The sequence below is a fragment of the Geospiza fortis genome, unplaced genomic scaffold (assembly GCF_000277835.1).
Source record: "Geospiza fortis unplaced genomic scaffold, GeoFor_1.0 scaffold64, whole genome shotgun sequence".
Taxonomy (NCBI): domain Eukaryota; kingdom Metazoa; phylum Chordata; class Aves; order Passeriformes; family Thraupidae; genus Geospiza; species Geospiza fortis.
Genome location: NW_005054461.1, coordinates 386014 through 407335, shown reverse-complemented (window position 1 = coordinate 407335; position 21322 = coordinate 386014). Strand labels below are relative to the sequence as shown.

Below are 21322 nucleotides of genomic sequence, written 5' to 3'. Positions count from 1 at the left end.
ATACTTGTTTACACATTGAAATAGGAATTACAGTTGTAGATTGTCATAACTGACCTGAAATGGTATCTTCCTTTACTATTTTTAGTATTTTAGCAGTGGTGAGAGAAGTGTACATTGCACAAATACTTTGAAGATACAAGATATTCAATTAGAACATAACGCATGTTTCCACTGACACTTCGGATGTTGGCTGCTTCTTTCCACTGTGGCAAAGATACTATGATTTCACTACTAATTACAATTCCCACAGTTTATTTTCACAATAGTCCCTCGTGCAAGAACAGCTATGTGTATATTCTGCCAGGTACAACCGACATAACCATAATTAATAATTTCAAAATCTGTTGACAGCTGTTTATTGAAAATAACTCACCAACCTTTGCTCATGTAGAGTTTACATTGATGGGTTTTGTTAGACAACAATAAATACTTCCTTTTAAGTGACAAGCAGACTCATTCTCTCTTACACTGCTGATCTAACAAATATTTATAGTCCATAAACTAACAATTCTATGTCCCCAATCTAATTATGTCAGAGATGTGAAAATGCCTTTACTGCTTTCTGTTGCTGTGCTGCATCAAAACGTCTTTATTGTTGCACCTACAGTTTTAAACTAAAGCTTGTCTATGGTTACACAAGCTAACAGCTGTCTATGTTTACCATAATACATATTAAGTGGCAGAGAAGTATACATAAAACATAGCTGAAAGCTTGAACTCAGAAAGAAAAATTGATGACATATTCTCTCTCTTCATTATTTTTCTGCGCTCATGAAAAGATCATCCCACTGGGGTCTCTGATGTTCCCCATGATTCACCTGCTCTGTCTCTCTGTGAATATCTCCTTTTCAGAAGTGATATCAAACAATTTCATCATACGACTGCAGGAAAGAAAAATGTTCCAATGAGGGGCCTTTGCAGCCCTCACCAGAATCCATGCCCATTAACTTTTTGCCACCTGGCACCTCTAGGGCAAAATCATAGTCAATGACAATCACATCTTGGCATGGCTACACTCTGCTTTCCCTCTCTACCAACCTGGTTCTGTCACCTTTTCTCTTCTGCAGATAGCTTTAGACCTTTCTTCCCTCTTAATGTCTTCCAAATATCCACCTTTGTTTCAAGTCTCTCTGCACACACCTCATCTCCCTGCTTTGTGCCTCTGCACTCTGAGTAAAGGTCACAGTTTTTAACTCTGTCAAGAGATCTTTGGTTTGAGATTACTTTTGGTAGAATTTAGTGAGCCTGTAGAGTTTCCTGAAGCTCCTAATGAATTCAGATCCCACACCACACTTTCCCCAGGAATAACTGTAAAAATAAAGCCATTTCATGTTCCATACTTCTGTTAAACAAACAAACAAACAAAATGAAAACGCAACCAAAACCAAAGCTACTAGATGTTTTTAAGTGATGGATTGCAAGTTGTCCCACTGGAAAATATTTCAAAAAAACAATGAACCTTCATTGCCATAAAAATTATTGGATGAATAATAGGATAGATCAAATGTGCCATAGCATTAATTAGCGTCCATATTAATGCTCGATTGCTGTACTCGTGCAAACTGAAACAACCTAAAAATAAAATTGAGAATTAAATCAGAGCAAGATAACCAAAATAACCACATTTTTCAAAACTGGTCTTCAAAGCCCAGAGATGGAAGCATAGACACTCATGTATCTCTCCCTTTCACCTCTCCTACCATGACATTTCTATAAGTACTCAGCCATATGAATAATTCTGTAGGAAATAATTTCTCAAAGGAAACTGGTTACACTCTTTATTCTGGACTAAACTATTGTATAAACAGACCTCTCTCAGATCCAATTTTAGAAGAAACTGGTCATTCATTAGTCTAAAAAAAATCTACAATGTTAAAAAGATCCGAGTGATTTTACTAACAATTAAGATATTGGAAGCAGTTGGGACCAAAAGAGGGAAAATAGGTTTTGAATATTCTGTTATTTTCTTCTTGTAACAGTGTCTTGAATATATCTAGCACATGTTAAGGATGCACATAGCTCAGTTGCCTACAAAAATTAAATTAATTACATCTTGGTTTATATATCCTGTGAGCACAGCACAAAAAAATGCTATAAAAACAAATATTTGAAAGCCTCACTAAGCAAAATAGTAATTGATTGCAGTTTGCCAGAATGCTGTGTTACTTCAGAGGAAAGTTCCTGTGGAGTTTTCCAAACTGTTCAGCAATGTGTTACTTAGTGTATAAGGCTTTAAAATAGTAAAGGCATAAACCCACAGTTTTCAATTTAGATAATTCTAAAATTTTCCTTATATTATGCAAGTTCAATCTGCTCAAGACAAAATTTCTTTGGAGTTTCACCAGGTCTTTGAATCTCAGATCAGCAGGATAAGTCTCACAGCTATGGATAAATTTCTGAGCAAGACTTAGGTACTCCCCTGCTTTGACTAGACTGCCATATCCTGTGCACATGTCATATAATAGATACTAAATAATTGTTTTTCCAGTTGAACGGAACAGAATGGAATTATGCTTTCTAAATTATTCCCCCCTCCACCCCATCTTGGCCTTGGGTTCTATATCTGCAAAAGAAAATAAGGCCTAGTGCCACAATTCAAAGACTGAGCACATGAGCAAGCTGACTGTCCATGCAAATAACAAAATAAGGCATTTCAATAATCATAGTATTTTCCCCAAAGTTTCTCCAGATTTCAGCTCAAATGCTAATGCAGATGAATCCAATACAGGCCTATTTTATTAGTCCTCTATATGAGAAGGTGGAAACGAATGACAGGACATGACACAAACATTTTTTAAAAGTTTTAAGAATTTGAAAAAAATGTTTTTAAAATTGCTATTTAACATCAAACGTAGTCAGAACACAGCCGCACATTCTCAAGGCCCTCAGAATCAGTGTAGTGTTTGTATCTATGAGGCTGCCGCAACACATGTAGAGAGCACAAGTCAGAGCTGAAATAACTTTATATTGATTTTGCACATCTTTAGTTCACTAACAAAGCCCTGCTTAGGAGAGAGAAGTGTCATCAAGATGTTAAAGGGAGCTTGTAAACACATGGAAATAGGAACACGAATGCCATTTGAGCATTAGTTTATAGATGCATGTGCTACACAGGTGAGTGGGGACAAGATCAAGAAGTCCTTACTAGGAATGAAAGTAGAACTGAGTTGGAATGGCTCCCTCCTTATGGGCAGGAGGACAAAGTAGCTAGGATCTCAAAAAAAAAAAAAAAATCTCAATAGCACCAAAACCCCTCTTTTTGCATGCTTTTGAGCGAGGGAAAAGAATGAATATTAAAACAACCAGAATAAAATTTAAAATGAGAGATACATATCAAGTTTGTTGGTGCTTTTTTATATTATATTAAATTTATTCAAAATATTTTTTTAAAGAGAAGTGTTAGGCCACTGTAAATATGAACCTTGCATTTATAGTAATTATCACCTCTGTTATTAATGTGTGTGAGCCTTAACTCATGGGATTCAGCCTTCCAATTTGTGGACTTTAGAAGATGATATTTGGCTTTTTATATTACCAATAATAATCCTAAAAGAAAAGATTTTACCATTAGTGATTAAACTTTTTCAAAGGACATAATGGAGAAAAATTCTGCAGGGAAAAATATATCAATATCACTAATCTTAGAAAATATTTGTTTTCAAGGTGGGAAAATAGACATTACAGATAAAAAACAACCACTCTTTAAAATTACTCTAAATAACTTTATCACAGAAGTAATTTAATAAGGAATAGAAAAGAAACTAGGCATTCTGCTAAAATCTGATGGGAAAACCTAATGAAAATGATATTAAATGCAGTGTTCTGAGCTTGAAAAATCGATGCCAACTCATTTTCATGAAATTCACATGGAATCAAAGGTTTCAAGAGACAAATGAGTGCATTTGGACTTACTGGACACACGGTAATGCTTTGCTCCCACTGACTCATGCTCAGACTTTCTTCCAGCGTTGTGCATTTCTTCATCACCATGTCCCAGCCACAATAAGGGTCTTGAGATCCAATGCATGCACTGTGGATGAAAATCAATCAGATAACCAGGACATTTATCTTCATTTGTACTGACCAAAGATTTCTAAATAACTATGCAGCATCTCCTGGTACTTCATAGGCAGATAGTGAAATTCATCCCTGTTGTGGTATGGCACAGACAAAATGACCAAAACCAGAGGAAAAATTAATTTGAATGCCTATACAAAGCTAGGATTTCTTTTAAATGCATAGCTGAATTTCTGTCTACATGCATGGTATATTGTCTTGACTGACTGCTGTACTTAATTACTAGAGAATTATAGAAATTCATAAAGAGGGTATATTGTGTGCTTCAAGTAAAAATTTCAAGAGGTTACAGTTCTTAGCCATTTCTGTCAGTTTTGGCATTGTAGATACCATCTTTTTCAGAAATCAGAGGACAGTGTCTGCTCTTTGAAATTAATTAGAAAACTTTCTGATCTGTTTTCTGCACTTGTATAAAATTTCTGGAAGTTAGTTCAAAGGGGCACTGGTGGCTGCCATCACACCTCTTACATATCACATGCTGCACTCAACACTCTCTCTTAGGGGCACATGAGGAGGGAAAGAAATGGATCACAGAGAATGATGGTAGTCCAGTTTCATACAGACTCTGAAAGATCCACTGTACAAAACTAGAAGCTCATTTCGCTAATAAATAGCAGGCTTCTCTTGCTAAGGTCTAGTGTAAACAGTCCAGGCAAGGGGTCTGCAGCTTCATAGCTAAAGATCCATAAGAAAGGAGGTGAAACTCCCATTATAGTGAAGCACAATATAATTGGTTTAACACTTGTAAGAATACCTGTAAATTACACATAAAAATAATTCATTCAAACATTTTGTCTAGATCGTAAAAATTGTTAGACTGATCGTTTTTGTTTAGCTCAAATCTATGAGCATTATCCTTCTCTCTTTAATTATCTGTTCCCATCACATCTGTTGACTGAGGGGCCACAGAGATGATGAAGCATCTCTCCAGTGAGGACAGGCTAAGAGAGCTGGGAGAGCTGTTTAGCCTAGAGAAGAGAAGAGAAGGCTCAGAGAGGATCTTATCAATACGTACAAAACCCTAAAGGGAGCATGCAAAACAGAGGATCCAGGGTCTTCAGTGGTACCCAGTGACAGGACCAGAGACAACGAGCACCAACTGAAACACAGGAGGCTTCAACATCAGGAGACACTGTTGCAGAAAGGGCGACTGAGCATTGGTACAGATAGCCCAGCAAGCTTCTGGAATCTCCTTCCTTGGAGATATTCAAAAACCACCCAAACACGTCCCCAGACAGCTGGTTCTAGGAGGCCCAGCAAGTACTGGACCGGATGACTGACCATCAGAGACCCCTGACAACCTCAAGTGTTCTGTGATTCTGTTCTAACTAATTTATGTGTTTTATTGATATTTCTATTTATCTCTGGCACTCCTCGTGTACTTCCCTGTTAACACCTGACCAAACGCAGACTTACTAATTCCCTGGAGTGTTTTTCCAAAATACCATTATTATAAATTTCAAAGAATTCACTTCCACATTCCACTTGGCAATGTGGATTACCAATACCATGTGGGAGCATAGTTCTCATTTGCAAAAGGGGCACAACGTAAGAGGCATAACGGTCAAAATGGGTATGGATACCCCTAATCAGGATTCCAGCCCAAAGATGAAGCTTCTTGTTTAGGGAATTTGCTGTTCAGAAGAGAGTTCCCACTGTTGGCTCCTGCAGCTGTGAGCGCTTAGCATTTTTGCAACTCAGGCTACACGTTTCCATTTAACTATCTAGAAAGTGAGAATCAACATTAATGCAAATTATGGAAAGTTTTACGCATCTTGGTCTTCCAGAGTATGCAAGACGTGATGTCCAGTATTCTCCTTCTGAGTATCTATGATAAAGCATGTGTTTGAGGAGAAAATAATACAAAAACAAATTCAAGGCTGACAATGCACAACTGGCAATGTTAATGGTAACACTGAAATGAGAACTTGCGCCTCAACGCTGAAGTGGTCAATTTTCTAACTTCAAAGTGTTCATATTTATAAACTCAGTTATTATGCTTTAGAAACTTTTTATTAAAAGCAAAAATATTTCAAAATCTTTTGAAATATACTTTTACTTAGAACCATACCCCCTCTTTAGTGGGAGTAAGCTGATCCTTCTCCCACTCTGGTCTTAGACCCCATTTCCTCTTTTGCTTTTGTTTTTACTTTACTACGATTCGAGCAAATCAAAAAGACTTTCAACTTTCATTACAAGTCACTCCGAAGTTTAAAGAAAGATGCTAGAAACATATTTTGACTGTCCTTACAATTTTCTGGTATCAGAAAAGATCCTAGTTCCATGAAAGAAAAGAAAGTTCTTGAGCTGCTATGATAAAGAATGTTTGATCACTCTGTGAACACTCAGTGGGGTTTTTTTCAGTAGCTGACCAGGTTTGGACCGCACTGCAGCAAGGTACAATGAGGTGAATCTTTTCAGAATTTAGTTAAAAAGATCCATTGAGCACATGAAAATTATCATTTTAAGAAGTTAGTACTCAGCTAACCTCATGCAGATGACAAGAGGATAACTTCCTCCACAAATTAGAGACACTACCATTCTTCAGTAATGGTTTTCTTTACACTACAATGCATTACAAAGAAATTAATCCTCTAAACATATGAACTATTTTTAAAAAAACAACAAGGAATTTCTTTCAGAGAAATATTCCTGGCATGAGAAACTCTAGTTTTGCTGAGACCTTTTTCACTAATATGCTTATTATTTGTCCCAGACATTATCGTATCTAAGTTTCATATTGTAAAAAAGTTTGATTTTTTAAATCTTATATCCAGAGAGAAAAAAAGAAACCTAGAAAACTGCAATTCAGTATCATCAAACTCCTTCAGCTCACTGTGTCAGACATATTCAGGAGATGTGGCAGGACCACACTTAAATAGCTGCCCTGTTCTCAGGTATTGGCACAACAATTTTTTTCTGTTCTCCACCCTGCCTCACATCTCAGAGGGTTTTCTTATTTCTTTTTTTCAGATCACCTATGTCTCTGAAAAGCAGACATAGCTTCTTTAAAATTTAAAAGAGGGAGGTAATATGAGAGTAAGTTTTTATCCTTACTGCCTAATTATGTCGCTTTTTAAAACCATTTTCTTTCCTTTGAGGGATGATTCCTTTGATTTAATGTGTGAGTAATAGCAGCTAATTATTTTTATCTACTATGCCTAGATAAAACAGAGAAATGGATAATAAGTTAACAAATAAAAAATCAGATATAATAAAACTTGTAAGTATAAAAATATCAGAACTTCTATCTTAAACGGAAAATTTAAAGGGACTTAATTTGCAGTTATGTGTCCTTAGGAAAATTTCATACTGTTTTAAGTCTCTTTTAATGAATCTCTCTCCCAAGTAGTAAGAGGAACAGCTTCAATTGTACATGAAATAACAAAAGAAACTATAGAATGTGGCTGTCAAATTTATGTCAATTTTATGTAACTAAGGAATGTCAAAAATCAGATACCACTACACATCTTAATCTCCTTTTCCTCCCAAATCTCTCTCTGAATTACAGTAATTTTAGGTGCCACTATTGGAAAATTACATAAATTTTAAAGTTGGTATTAGGTATTTCATTTGACAGGGCCCTTTCAGACTGTCACACGGCAAATAGCAGAGCTGGATAATATATTTTGTCATCTTGTCTCTAGAAGTATACCTTACATCTCAATTTCAGCAGAGAATGAATGTTTTGTCTTTTAATCCCAGTAGGCACCAGCTCACATCTCTAAGACTTCACATGATTTGTCCCAGCACTGCTAAAACTGGCACTTTTTTCCAGGAAGGAAATTCAGGAATTAAGTGAAACTGGATCATTTGAAGACTCTTGATGCCACTTACCCTATCAAGTCAGCACTCTCTGCAAAAACATTCAACAGCCTTTGGCTTCTCTTGACTGATTCTAATTTTGCTCTCTGTTGTTACTTCACATTTTTTTACCAAATGTAAATGATAGGTAGCAGAGTGTGTCTCCTGCAAGGCACACATTTGGCAGTGGTGCTACACTTTAGCAATGGGTTTTGACTGACTACTAACTGTAAGCAACCTCACTCTAAAGCAAGTCAGTAAAAGTCAGGTTATTTCTTCAACAATTTTATAATTATCATCAAGTAGGCCAGAAAAATTGTCCTACTTCAGTTATATTTGAGATGATTTATTGAGTCAGAAAATAAGGCAGAATTAAACACAATTCAGACAATTCAGAGCAAAATATGATAGAAATCTTATAGACTTTTAGACGAAAATGATTTTATATGTGTTCCAAAGAACAAAAAAAAACCCCCTAAGTTTAAAAGCTGTATCATAATACCATTAATTTTTAAGGGATTTTAAAATTTCCTTTGATGGGAAGAATATATTCCCATATGAACATGAAAGTATTAATCAGGTATCCTCTGAGAGCTGTAACATTTTATTCATACAATACATATAAATGCAAGTGGTACATCTCCTAAGACTGTTCAAGAAACCTTTTTCTGTCTTTATCTATACACAGCATTTCAAAGAGCTGAGTCTCCTGACCCTTTCAATCATTTCTACTGAAATATCCATGCCTACATAGTCCCCATTACCACCAAATGTGACCTGACACTTTGTATATCAGGAATTGAACCAGGGTCACCATCTTATTTTGCAGAAGGCAGGTTCATCACTGCAAATTCAAACACAAAACTGAAGCTATAAGCCTGTCTCATGCTCCAGATGCACAGTTGTATCCATTGCTGAATGAATACATGAATGTGATACCAGACAAAGGTACCTATCAGTGTTTTCATTGCTACTGGTTTTGCAGCTGTATACATATACACGTGTGTGCAATGAAGAACAGGCATCTAAAGACACAGATGAATGATCCAGAAGAAGATAAATGGTAGAGACACAACTTATAAAATCCCAAGTAGCTCAAGCTAAGATGCATGCCAAATATTCAGAATACTGTTTAACCCTCACCTGAACTGGTAAGAAAATCAAATCCTTTAATCATTTCAGACACTCTGAGCAGACTACCATTGCTTCCTCTTATTTTAATTTTTGTAGCATACTCCAAATTCATTTAGATACAATTCAATCTTGCAAAATCACTGAAAATACTGGCCTTAAACCCACAAGGTCCTTCCATCAAATCCAGAATCAAAAATTTATGTATAAAAGTTGTTTATATTAAACCATTCACTGAATGTTGATACTTCCAAGTGACTATACATGGATCAAATGTGAAAGACAATTTTCAGAGCGTCCTCTCAACACCCTCCCTTCAGATATTTATATCCATTGATAATTCTCCTCCCAGTGTTCTCCTCTCAAGGCTGAACAGGTCCAGCTCCCTGTCTCACCTCACAGAAGAGATGCTTCAGATCCTACCTATCTTTGCTGCCCTGAACTGCACATGCTCCAGCAGCTCCGTGTCTATCCTGTCCTGAGAAGTCCAGAACTGCACACAGCACTCCAGATGTGACCTCACCGAACTACAGGGGCAGGATCACCTCCCTTACCTGCTGGCAGTGCTCTTCCCACTGCACCCCAGGATACCATTGGCCTTCCTGGCACCCAGGACACACAGCTGGCTCATGGATAACCTGTCTGTACAGAACCCCCAGGTCCTTCTCCGCAGAGCTGCTTTCCAGCAGGTCACTTGCAGTCTGTGCTGGTGCCTGGGATGATTCTTCCCCAGCTGCAGGACCTGCACTTGCTTTTGTTGAATTTCAGAAGGTTCCTCTCCACCCATCTCTCCAGCCTGTCAAGGTCCCTCTGAAGGGTTGCATAGACTTCTGGAGTATCTTCAGACTTCTGGCCTCTCCTCTAGCTTTGTGCCATCAGGGAACTTGCTGAGGAGCCACCTGCCTCTTCAGTCAAGTCACTGATGAAAAGTTAAACGATGCTGGGCCCAGTATTGACCCTTAGGTGACACCACCAGAAGGCCTCCAACTAGACTGTGACACTGATGACAATCCTCTGAGAGCTGGCATTCAGCCATTTCCCAACCCACCTCACTGTCCACTTGTCCAGCCCTTCCTGAACTTGCCCATAAGCACCTACAGTTACTAATAGTAAACAGATTGAACTTAGAATTCCTGAATCTTTTGATATTTTAAAGCAACAAAATTAATTGCATCATGATATATGAAAACCACAGGACTGTTTTACATCTTTCTTTCTTAGGTCACTTTTTTGTTTAAAACCATATCCTACTAATAAAATCTGAATTGCAAATATGTAGTTGAGTCTATCTGGTTTACTTACATCTTTGCAAACTAAATGCAAAAGACATTTTTCTTTCCCTTATAAGGCTACTTCAAGAAATAAACTGGGAGCAGGCTGTAAAATTCTTGTTTGACAAAAATATCTGCTTACAACACAATACATACATACATACATACATACACAGATCACACTTTGAAGGGTTGTCACTAGAATTTCAGGGGCAGCAAAATGTAAATGAACAGTTTGTCTCTAATGCATTTTGCAGGACAGATAGACACTTTCTGCAAAAGCTTTCATCTTCACAGATGCAGAAAGGGTCAAGCTATTCCCTCTGCAGTGTGGGACTAATATTCTACTACTTTTGAGTGCAAAAAACTTAAAACTGTGCTTATGTCATAATTCTGCTGACTTGAATAGTGTCTGTAAGTTGACATCTACCGAAGGTAAATTTTCAGTGTATCTCATACCCAAAAAAAGAATTGCCATTTTAAATATAATCTTGCAATCTAGACTTGCAGACAGGAGTATGGTTTATCCCAGTCTGGGAAATTTATGAGGACTCTGATTCTGGAATATTACTCTGGAATCACTAATTCAGATCAGTCCTCATGTGGTTCTGACATTATAATGCAGCAGCAGACTTCTCATATTTAAACTGGAATAAGGCCTGCATATTTTGAAATCAGGAAATCCACCTGAATATCCAAAAATAAATACATTGGAATGATTATTTCCAAATAGCAATTTCAATTCCATTTGTTGGCAAGTTCTTCTGGATCCATGAATACCTAGTAATGGTTTAGACCACGTACTTGTTATTAGCTTGTATAGTATCAGTATATAGGAATAATTATTTTACTATTTAATGTTATAGAGTGTTTATTACCAGGAAAACAGGTTCCTACTGAGTGTGAGGGTACTTCTGAGAATGCAAAACCTACAGCTAGGGCAAAATAAAGGAATGCAAAAGCTGCTGAAATACTTAAACCAGTATGATCTTACTGGACTTCTAGGAATGAAATAAAGTATATATTTTTTTCTATTAGTTAATTCAGTACTCTTTTTAGCATTTTGCTGTCAGAGTTTTCTTGTATGTACAGATTACTTAACTGAAGGCTCACAAAGACACGAAAATAAGAATAAAGAAGTTCAAAGTGCAAATGTTAGTTATAGTAGAATAGCTATGATAAAATTACTTAGCAAGACAAGCTTGTGACCCAGCAGTATTTTAGGTATACATTGTAAAAAAAACCTCAAAAATTTCCAGAAGTTGGCAGGTTTTTTTATGTCAGAGAAGTCACTATTTGTACAGCTTTTAGCAGATGGCACTATTTATTTACTTAGACATAACATCATAGGAAGATTAGTTTTCAAGCCTTTCAAGTGTGTGAAACCTATCTTCCATCAGAAATACCAATCCTTGACCCTTGCTTGGTGAGATTTTAAAGAACATTGGGCTGATACAGACTTTTGTTGTCCTTTCAGAACTAATGCACTGAAAATGCCAGTACAAAGTATAACTTTGACAAATTCGCCTCAGAAAAAAAATCACTGCCACCCGGGGTTGCTTTTGAAGACTACAGCTGCCAACAAAAGAAAGCTGACTGTTTCTTTGTTTCAGGGTACAGAGTGTCTACCCCCATACTACAGATCTTATTCCTTATTATGGATGCATAGAACCTTCAAAGTGAAACACAGAAACTGAAATTTTAGAGAGTTTAAGTTATCTTCTCATGATAATTATTCTGTTTATCTCACATTATAGTTAATTAGCACATATTCAATAGTCAGTTGTGCTTCATGCTTGGCCTACTCAACTCTGAAGAAGTAGAGATGGAGAATCCATCTGTGAAAATAGCTCCAGTGAATATCATTGATGGATTTCTATAAAAGTTTGACAAACGTGGGAATTGCAATACCCAGGTGATAATAACCTGATCAAACCTTAGGGATTTTCCCTAAGGAGAACTGAATTCAGGTAACTGCTCTGCTGCTTCCTGCACCTTGAAGATGGCAGGGTTTTTTTGGGAACTGATTTTCCAAAGTACTGGCACATCCCAAATTACTTTTCTCTAGCTGACTCTCAAAACCAGCACAATTATGACAGGATGTTCAAAACTATTCAGGCTTTGGCAGAAGTCTGCATGAGATATCCTCCATCTGCCCCCCCCAGAGAAAGTGGCAATCCAAATAGCTGGCGTGGGAAAGTCATGAATGATGGAAACATCATGGCATAATGGAAAGTTCTGAGCAACCTAAACTATGGGTGTGACAACAGGTTTTACCCATGGTAAGGTCTGCTGTCACAGTAATAAAGTGCAGCAAACTGCACTTAAAACACAAAAAAAACCAAAAAAACCCAACCCAACCCAACCCAAACCAAAAAAACCCCCAAAAAACCCAACCAAAGAAAAAACCCCCAAAACATACACCTCCAAATATATTTTCAAGAGCCTTTGTTAACAGTGTTTATAGCAGTAGAGTCATGACTGGAGTGTGCTGAAGCAGATAGAATATCTGTCAGAGCAGCAGCAGGTCACAGGTTCCTCCACCACTGAAAAGTGCTGGAGGAAGACTTATGATGTGCAGAGCATATTAGAGTGATTATTAAGGAGACATAATAAATTAGAAATAACAGCAACAGCCACATGTTTTAGAGGCTACTGTGGAAGATGAAGCAAGGAATAATGAAAAACAATTACAATGGACAATCTCAAGAAAATTATCTTGACATTGAGATATTAGCTCATGAAGGAGTCTGCTCAACAGAGGGACTGAAGCTGTATTGTCTGAAAGCTCAGCAAGAAACCTAAACAAAGAGATTAGATAAGATTAGGCACTCATCACTCTGCCATTTACACAAAAGGAGCAGGTGAGGTAGCACATCTTCAACATTTTGACTTTTTAAAGGCTGTTATTCATACACAAGCATGCTCTATTCCTCAATAATTATGTGAAGTGGATACTGAAGAGTCCACATCCTTGATCTGGGGAAGTGACTCTAGTTATCACTGATGGAATTTCAGAATGTAGCTTTGGCATGGTTATACAGCCTTAGGTATGATAAATGTGAATACAGAAATTAAAATAATAAAAAAAAACCCCACAAAAACCACTACGCTCCCAGGCATTACTTTAGGTAAGGTTTACCCCTTATTTTCTTTACTCATTGTTACAGCATAGAAGTAATAGTTAGCCAGATAATAGAAGAATGTGAGTATTAAAGCACCCAGAAATGCAATGAGCAAGTTTTTTTAGGTGTTTCAATGCCTGGAAAAATGTATAGCTCCAATTAATGTACTTGTACTCTGCCCACATGCAAAAAGAAATCCAGCATAAGCCAGGAAAAAACTAGTCAAACCAAAAGTAAATTATAGGTGAGAGAAAGATTACATCTGCATTCTTCAAATAACCTGAGTCCGTAATGATAGATGAAAAGAAAATTCCTTTTTTTTTTGTCTGGATCACATCTGTAAATCCTCTCCTTTTTCACAAAACAGAGCTAGAATTGATGGTGAACTCTTTAACCAAGAAGAAAAGCAAGGATGGCAAGTCTTTTGGTGCAATGAATATTTAATTACTACAAGAGAAAGTCATACAACTACAAAAGACATGATTGAAAAACCCCACAAGGAATCAGTTTATCTCCTTTTAAATAAGTCATTCCACTGGAAGATGAGACTTCATATACCTCTGGGCAGAGGAATAAATTATCATTTGAGCAGCATTTGAGGCATTTAACTACTGCTCTCAGTAAAATGGGAAAGGTACCACTTCTTTTTGTTTTGTTTTCTTTTGTTCTAAAAGAAATTTTAAAAATCAGACCATTAGATCCCAGTGCTCAAACAGGGAGAGGAATGAATAGCCTGCAGCCATGCATAGGGTCTGGGATTTGAAACAGCAGTCCTACCCTGCAAGGGCAGAAGCATGTTTGGGCTTTGCAGCATTGACACGCCTTGGGAATTGTCCTGAGAGAAGCAGAGGTACCAGGGACCTTGGGCATTCACTCCTCAGTAAAAACAAAGTGAGGCACCAGCCTTGAAATGTCCAAAGTGAACTGCAGGCTTGTCGTGAATACTCACCACCACACATCCTTTTTCAACTCTCTGAACCAAGGAAAGATGAAATTTCCATGGAAACTGAAACTTGATCCTATGTAGGCCACTAAACCAAAAAAATGCTTAAAGCAGAGACTTGCCCATATAAAACTTTTCCCTAAAGTAAGCTTTGCAGGACTTCCAATGGGGATTCAATTATTCTTCTATTTCAATAGAAAACGCCAAAAAATATGCTACATTAGACAGCATAAACAAAAACAGGCTGATAAAAAACTGTTGAAAGGTAGAATTCTTCCCTTCCCTGGCCTACTGTTCTCTAGGGCACACCTCTACTTTCAGTCTAGTTTTCAACCCAGTAGGCTTTCACTTCCTGCATGGTACCAATCCCCATGGTGAGACAGGTCCCTTGGAAATGTCCTTCCACTGTCACCAAGCCACAACTTTACTACACCTGTGTCCCATGGTCACCTCCCTGCTGTGACCAACTGTGTGGTCCCTGGGACGGCCAGAAATGTCTCCACCTGTGAATGGTCACGCTGCCTTTTAGGGGAGGTATAATACCTCTGTGCACAAATAATGTCTCTGTGAGCCTGTATGTTAAACAAGGTGAAGCTAAAACAAGCTAAAAAAACAACCACATGCCTCTGTCATGGTTCTCAAAACATCATGACTAGTTAATGAGTGTCTATCTGATGTGACACAAAACAATGGCACTGAATTACCAGGACCACACATACCAAAGGGAAGGTACAACTAACTAGATGAAATTAACAATCTCTAATAGCATGTTTTTCAGCCCAGATGTATTTTCAGATAGTTTATTGAAGAGTTGTGTGCTGAACTTTAAGTCCCTTAACTATCATAATACAGTCTACAACCAAGTGATTATTTGTAAGTTATCCTCTTTCTTTGATTGAACAACTGTTGGCTGCATAGCCCTTTACCTAGTAGAATATTCACATTTTTACATTACAGTCTGCTGATCCAACACTGCCTTTAAGCAGCCTCTTTTCCAAGTACTCTTGATTCTCAGTTCATGCAACCCAATTTGTTTCTGAATTCACAGACATATTGTTTATTCAGTTACAAAACAGCTTTAAAAAATCCAAAAAACCCCCTAAATTTGTTCAAGTCCCAAGCTTTAAATATATTAAACCAGCAGCTATATGACACTTTACCAGATAACTGTTTTCTATATAAAATATTTCTTACTGTTTCACTTCACAATTTAAAACCTACATAATGACACTTCAATTCCTCAAGAGCCTCATCTAGTCCTAACAAGTTAGTACAAGTAGTCAGAGACACTTTTGATAAACAGGGTACACAGGAAGACATTGTTGAGAGAGACAATTAATTTGGATTCCTACTTGCAGCCATTTACCCTTCCCATTTTTCTCCAACCCCCTGCACATATTTTTTTTCCAGTCAAATAAAGCTAGCTGATTCTTCATACCTGTATGTTTTGTAAAAGAGACATCTCTTCAGGGGGACCTTAATCACATGTTCCTGAAGGCCCACAAAAAGGACACTCTGGCTGTGCAGGATCTGAAGGCTCCTGATGGGCTCTCGCTGGCTTTTCGGCAGGAGTTCAATTTCCTCAAGCAGGCAGCTGCCTGAAGTCTGGTTCACTGGGGCAAGTACTTTCTTAATAGTGCCATAGTCTGAAAAGGCAAGAGGAAAATGAGTTACTAAAAATCACACTAACAATTCTACCTGCTTGGTGTCATTCAGTGAAAAAATCTTTGTATTGGATGCTTTTAAAAAAGCCTCAGAATGCAGGATTATTTTGACTGAAGTCTCCTTATGTATTATAGTACAGTTAAAAGAACTTAGAAAACTTTAAAGTCTGTTTTCACGTGATGCAATACATTAAAAAGAGAAAACAAAGGAAAAAAGTTTAAAAGTTATTAGTGTAGAACAGTCTTCACAGCAGTAGTCACAAGAAAACAAGATTTCAAAGTCTGGCTTGATAAAAGCACGTTCATGCAATGGGTTACTGACTTCAGTCTACAGGATTGTCCTACACTTTACTATATTTAAAGCAGTTTTAAAAGCATTACATTCCATAATTTCCCCAGTTTGTTTTAGTACTCTTTGTGTTAAAAATTATGGAGTTTAGATATGTATCACATTCATTTAATAAAGCACATGTATATGAATATGCGCAGGTCTTGAGTCTTCACTCTAGAATGAATGAGGCTGAACCCCTTCTTCTTACTTATCCTGATTTTAACCCCTGCAAAATCATAGCTTTTAGCATTCACTCTTCACCTCTATTCTAATGTGATTTCTCAGAAAATACAGTAATGCATTGAAAACCAGTGTCAGAGTATATGATAACATGTATAACTCACTCTTGCAAAGTTTTAAAATAATTTAAAAATATCAAAGTACATTTGTTCTGAACACAAAGGATCATGTTTTCACACTGATAAATATTTTAGGGAGCTGCAGCATTATGTAATCTTTTATGTGCCAGCACTAGGAAGTATTAAAGATCCAATACTGCAAACACACAGAGAGACAAGCCCTGAAGTCTGGGAAGACTTCTCTTTCGAGTTGGTAATAATGGCAAGGGGAATGTTTGGGAAGGCCTGTTCTGCAGTCCAGAAAACATGGGGTTTGCCATCCCTAGCACAAGGCCAGAGGTTTGACTCAGAGTTGCCAGTACAGGCTCTCAGGATGTATCTGGCCCTGGCTTGGCAAGTACTGCTTTTATCCATGGCAGGGAACGCCTGGTGGTGGCCACACATCTGTGTCCCCTGACACCAGCTCCGCCCTGGGAGCACCTGAGGCCAGAGGCTGGCACCACTACACAGCCACTGCACCCTCCAGGGTAACTGGGCTAAGGAAGGGCAACATGACATTCCCAAACCTTGCTTGGGAAGTGGTGAGGAACAGCAAGTAAGCAACTGTAAGAAAATACAAAAAAGCAGCCTCAAATAGACGAAGAGAAGAGAAGAGAAGAGAAGAGAAGAGAAGAGAAGAGAAGAGAAGAGAAGAGAAGAGAAGAGAAGAGAAGAGAAGAGAAGAGAAGAGAAGAGAAGAGAAGAAGAGAAGAGAAAAGAAGAACCAACCATGACTGTTAAAAGCTCTTCATTTTCCTGAGAAAGACTGAGTATTCAGTCCTAAGACATGGAGTAGTACTCGCAACGAGAGGGTCTACCAAATAGCAGGCGAAGTTAATAGGAAGTTTATGCATAAGATATAACAAACATTACATAATATTATTTAATTCTATTAAACAGTCAAAATGAATTAGATAAACCATAAATTATTAGCTCAGTGTATAAAATGGATTCCTCTTAGTCCATAGAAAAATTTTGATCATACCAAATCAGGTATGCATGTTAAAATCATCTGCCTAGCCTCTCGGGTTTTAATATAATCACTTCATGCACCTGTTTACAATTTTCTCCTTCTTTTGATATAAACATGCTTGATCATTTTTTAGGAAAAAAACTTCCAGTAAACTACAATTTTAATTTTTATTAACCTTTTCGATATTAAAATATCTAATTTGATGATTACTTTTTTCCCAAACAATCTAAAACAGACATATTCAAAAACCTAATTAAATTGTTGCCAACAGTCAGTTCTGCCCCACAATTAAGCAACAACCAGCTCAGCTCAACAACATAACAAGCAGTGTTTCCACTGATGATTACTGGATGCAAAATCTTGACTATAATTGTAGCAAGTTCCACGGTCAAAATATGGTTTGAGACTTGTCCCAAAATTTCAGTGCCTGTATGTCCCTGTTTTGGCTGAGGTAGAATTAATTGTCCTCCCTGCTGAGGGGAGGGGAGATGGGTGAGTGAGGGGCTCTGTGGTACATGAAGGCTGGCTGGGGTTAAACCACAACACTGTTAATTACTGAGTGAAAGAGGAATGATTTTCTTTTGAGCATAAAAGCTGGAAAAATGTACTAAGAAGGAACAGTGAGATCATTGTACAGATGTAAATTAATTGTTATTGCCTTATAGATCAGTCAGTGCAGCTCTATATCACATGCTTAACTGGCAGACAATCAATTCAGTATGATTCATGACACATTGTACTTGGCTTGTCCCAGTTTTCCTGCAAGAGACAAAAATCAGGTACACATGCATTCTTCTACAGACTAATCTTTCTTCCTACCACTGTGCTGGGTCTGGCATCTACAGACTGAATCATTTGCCGCCACCTTCCTCAGGAGAAGAAAAAACACATGACTGCAGGCCTCCCTCCCCTATGCCTACAAACACATTCAATTTGGAAATACAGCTTTGGACAGGAGAATATGATCAAACACAAATACTTTCTGTTTCATGTGGCTCATTGATTATAGATGGCAAACTTACAGTTCTTTTTATTCAAGTGTATGACCTGGAGATCATGGTTACAGCAGCACACCACCCCAGAAAGAAATAAAATATTCTCACTTTGAGAACTGCAGCACTAATGCCTTCCCAAAGACATCTGTCATTGTTCTTGTTCTTCCTTCTTATCTTGGCATACATTCTTCATTCCTCATATTTCCTTTTGCTCTCTTTCAGCATCTCCCAAACCATTCCTTTTTCGTTTGTTGTCTAAGAGGATCAGCACTCAGAAATGTTGAAAGTCACAACTGACTGAGCTTCAATTAAAGAAACAGTTCCTGAGATCCCATAGATTATCAGGAAGAAACACTGCTCTTCTCAGGAGCAATGTGGGCCATATGCAAACTCAACAAAAAGGAATAGAATGTTACCTGAGATCTGCCTCAATAAACTCCCCTGCTTCTGACTTCTGCAACCTATTTTCTCTGCCTTAAATTCCTACTGCGTATGACTTTGACTTTGCAAGGACTACCTGGGAAGTCAAACTAGGGTGAGGATCTGGTTTCATTCCACAACTTTGAGACACGCACAGATTTAATTTGTGTTTTGTTCACCTGTCTATGGTGCATAGGTAGGGTGTGTAGCTATCAACGTCCTTAAAATATACTAGCATGCAACATGGCTATATCAGACTTCTTACAGTGGAAAATCATAGCCAGTGATTCCACTGCTTTTAAAAGCCAGGTATTTTGCTCCACTGTTTCCAAATCTACTACAATGTTTGCAACATTATGCACGGCCTCCAACAAAGAGTGCAGATTTCCTAAGGAACTTGTAGAAGTTCCATCTTCAGAAGTGTTGTCTGTCTGGCCATTTTCACACCACAGTTGCTAAGCCAAATAGGGTGTAAAAAAAAGTAGGGAAAAAATAAGTCTGGAACATGGCTCTAGGACAGAGTTTTTCAGACCTGTCATAACCTTTCAAGTGAATATTTAGTTTTATAATCAAACTAAGCGTCCCCTTCGGCCAAGAAACAGCTGAGAAGGCTAGTAACCAACCACAGAGCAACTTAATGGATGCAACTTTATGGCCCCAGACACAGGGAAAGCTGCAGTTTCATCACAAATGTCAAGCCAGAGCCTAACAGCTATTTAAGAATTCAAATGAATGGCATCTTTGCATCCTGACTGTAAGCAAGACATACTGGGATAGATCCAGATATCCAACAGCCTTTTTTTAAGGATGGCCAACTATATAGAGGAGTAGTAAAGGATAATGACATTGGCCAGAATGAGTAAATAATGTGCTTTGCACTGCAGTAGTTTTAAAGAGATTGCAAAACCAGCAACTGAACATTAGAAATCTAATCACTGGGAATGAAGAGAAAAATTCTTGTTGAAATATTGCTATGTAATGTGTAGGGTACGATGAAGAACTGCATGGAGAACCTGAGACAGTGTTTTAGAGAACATGCTTGGAGGCAACAAAGTCTGTAAATAACAAAATTATAATTGGACAAAATGAAAGGATGATTTCTAAAAGCAAAAAATAATTTTAAGATGTAAGAGGTGTAAATCATAGCCAGAAATGGAAAACACTGCAAGAGTGCAGTTGGAATCATTACAACATCTTTGGTGGTACCGGCAAAACGAAACAGAAAATGAACATACAAAGCAAACAGCAGATGCAACAAACTAATAAATTCGTAATTCCCTGAGTTTCCTAACAGAAATAAAACCACTCAAGGAAGCTTTAGTGAATTCTTGCTATAGAGAAGAATAAATATTTACATGAGCTCTTATGTTTACAAAATATTGCTGCTTTCTTCGAGCAAACAAATCATCACAAGGCAGTATAGAAGTCAGTGCATTTCACTTCTTCAAAAGACGAGAAAAAATCTCTACTTATTCCTTTTTGAGAGGGAAGGACTTCCAATCTTAACTCTTGCCATAATAACTTGGACAGTGGGTCAGTCTCCAGAAAGCAACTGAACCAGCACCAGAATCCAACTGAACCAGAGACAGAATCCAAACCAATGGTTTTCAGAAGAGAAGCCTACAGTATCGTATTTCATTAATGTAGCTAAAATCACTGCTGTCTTCTAAACTAAATGAGTTGAAAGCAAAATAAACTTTTAATAGTCACAAATATCTCTTCAGGACAGCTGTATGCCTATACTTAGGACGGAACAAACATTCCTGTACTTTTTGAGCACAAAAGGGTGCCTTTACAAATCCAAAAATCTCCTTACATATATCAAGAAAAACCTCAAGAAACAGCAAAACCTACTGTAAATTATAAACTGTCAATGTAACTATGGGATTGTTTTTCAAAATTCCCACAAAACATTCCTCAGAATAATAACACATCTTAATCAGACGGAAAGGATGGGGTCAGTGTGATGGAAAGTCAACAGAACACACAAATGCTAAAGCATCATTTGCAACTTCAGGAGATGCTTGCAGCTAGACTTGAATAAGATAACACCTGTGCAAGAAATGCTCTACTCTCTATGTCATAACACGTGAAAACAGACTCATTGATAAACTTAACAATCTGGCAGCACAATGACTAGGGAGTTTAATAGATGCAGATTTGAGAGAATACATTTTAAAGTGTAGCTGAAAAAAATATGAATGAATTATTTATATTTTCAAGAAGTCTAATTTGAAATAGACTTTGGAA

The 21322-nt window shown here is 37.5% G+C and overlaps 1 protein-coding gene across 2 annotated transcripts in view; it reads right to left on the bottom strand.

The window, feature by feature from the left end:
* The window catches only part of SEMA5A (semaphorin 5A), a 313297-nt gene that overhangs the window by 79726 nt on the left and 212249 nt on the right, over positions 1-21322 (bottom strand). For both annotated transcript variants that reach the window (XM_031062762.1, XM_031062763.1), the window contains 2 exons: positions 15790-15997; positions 3913-4030 (listed from right to left, as the gene is read on the bottom strand). In XM_031062762.1, coding sequence (XP_030918622.1) covers positions 3913-4030; positions 15790-15997 — 326 coding nt within the window. The remainder of the gene's footprint in view (positions 1-3912; positions 4031-15789; positions 15998-21322) is intronic.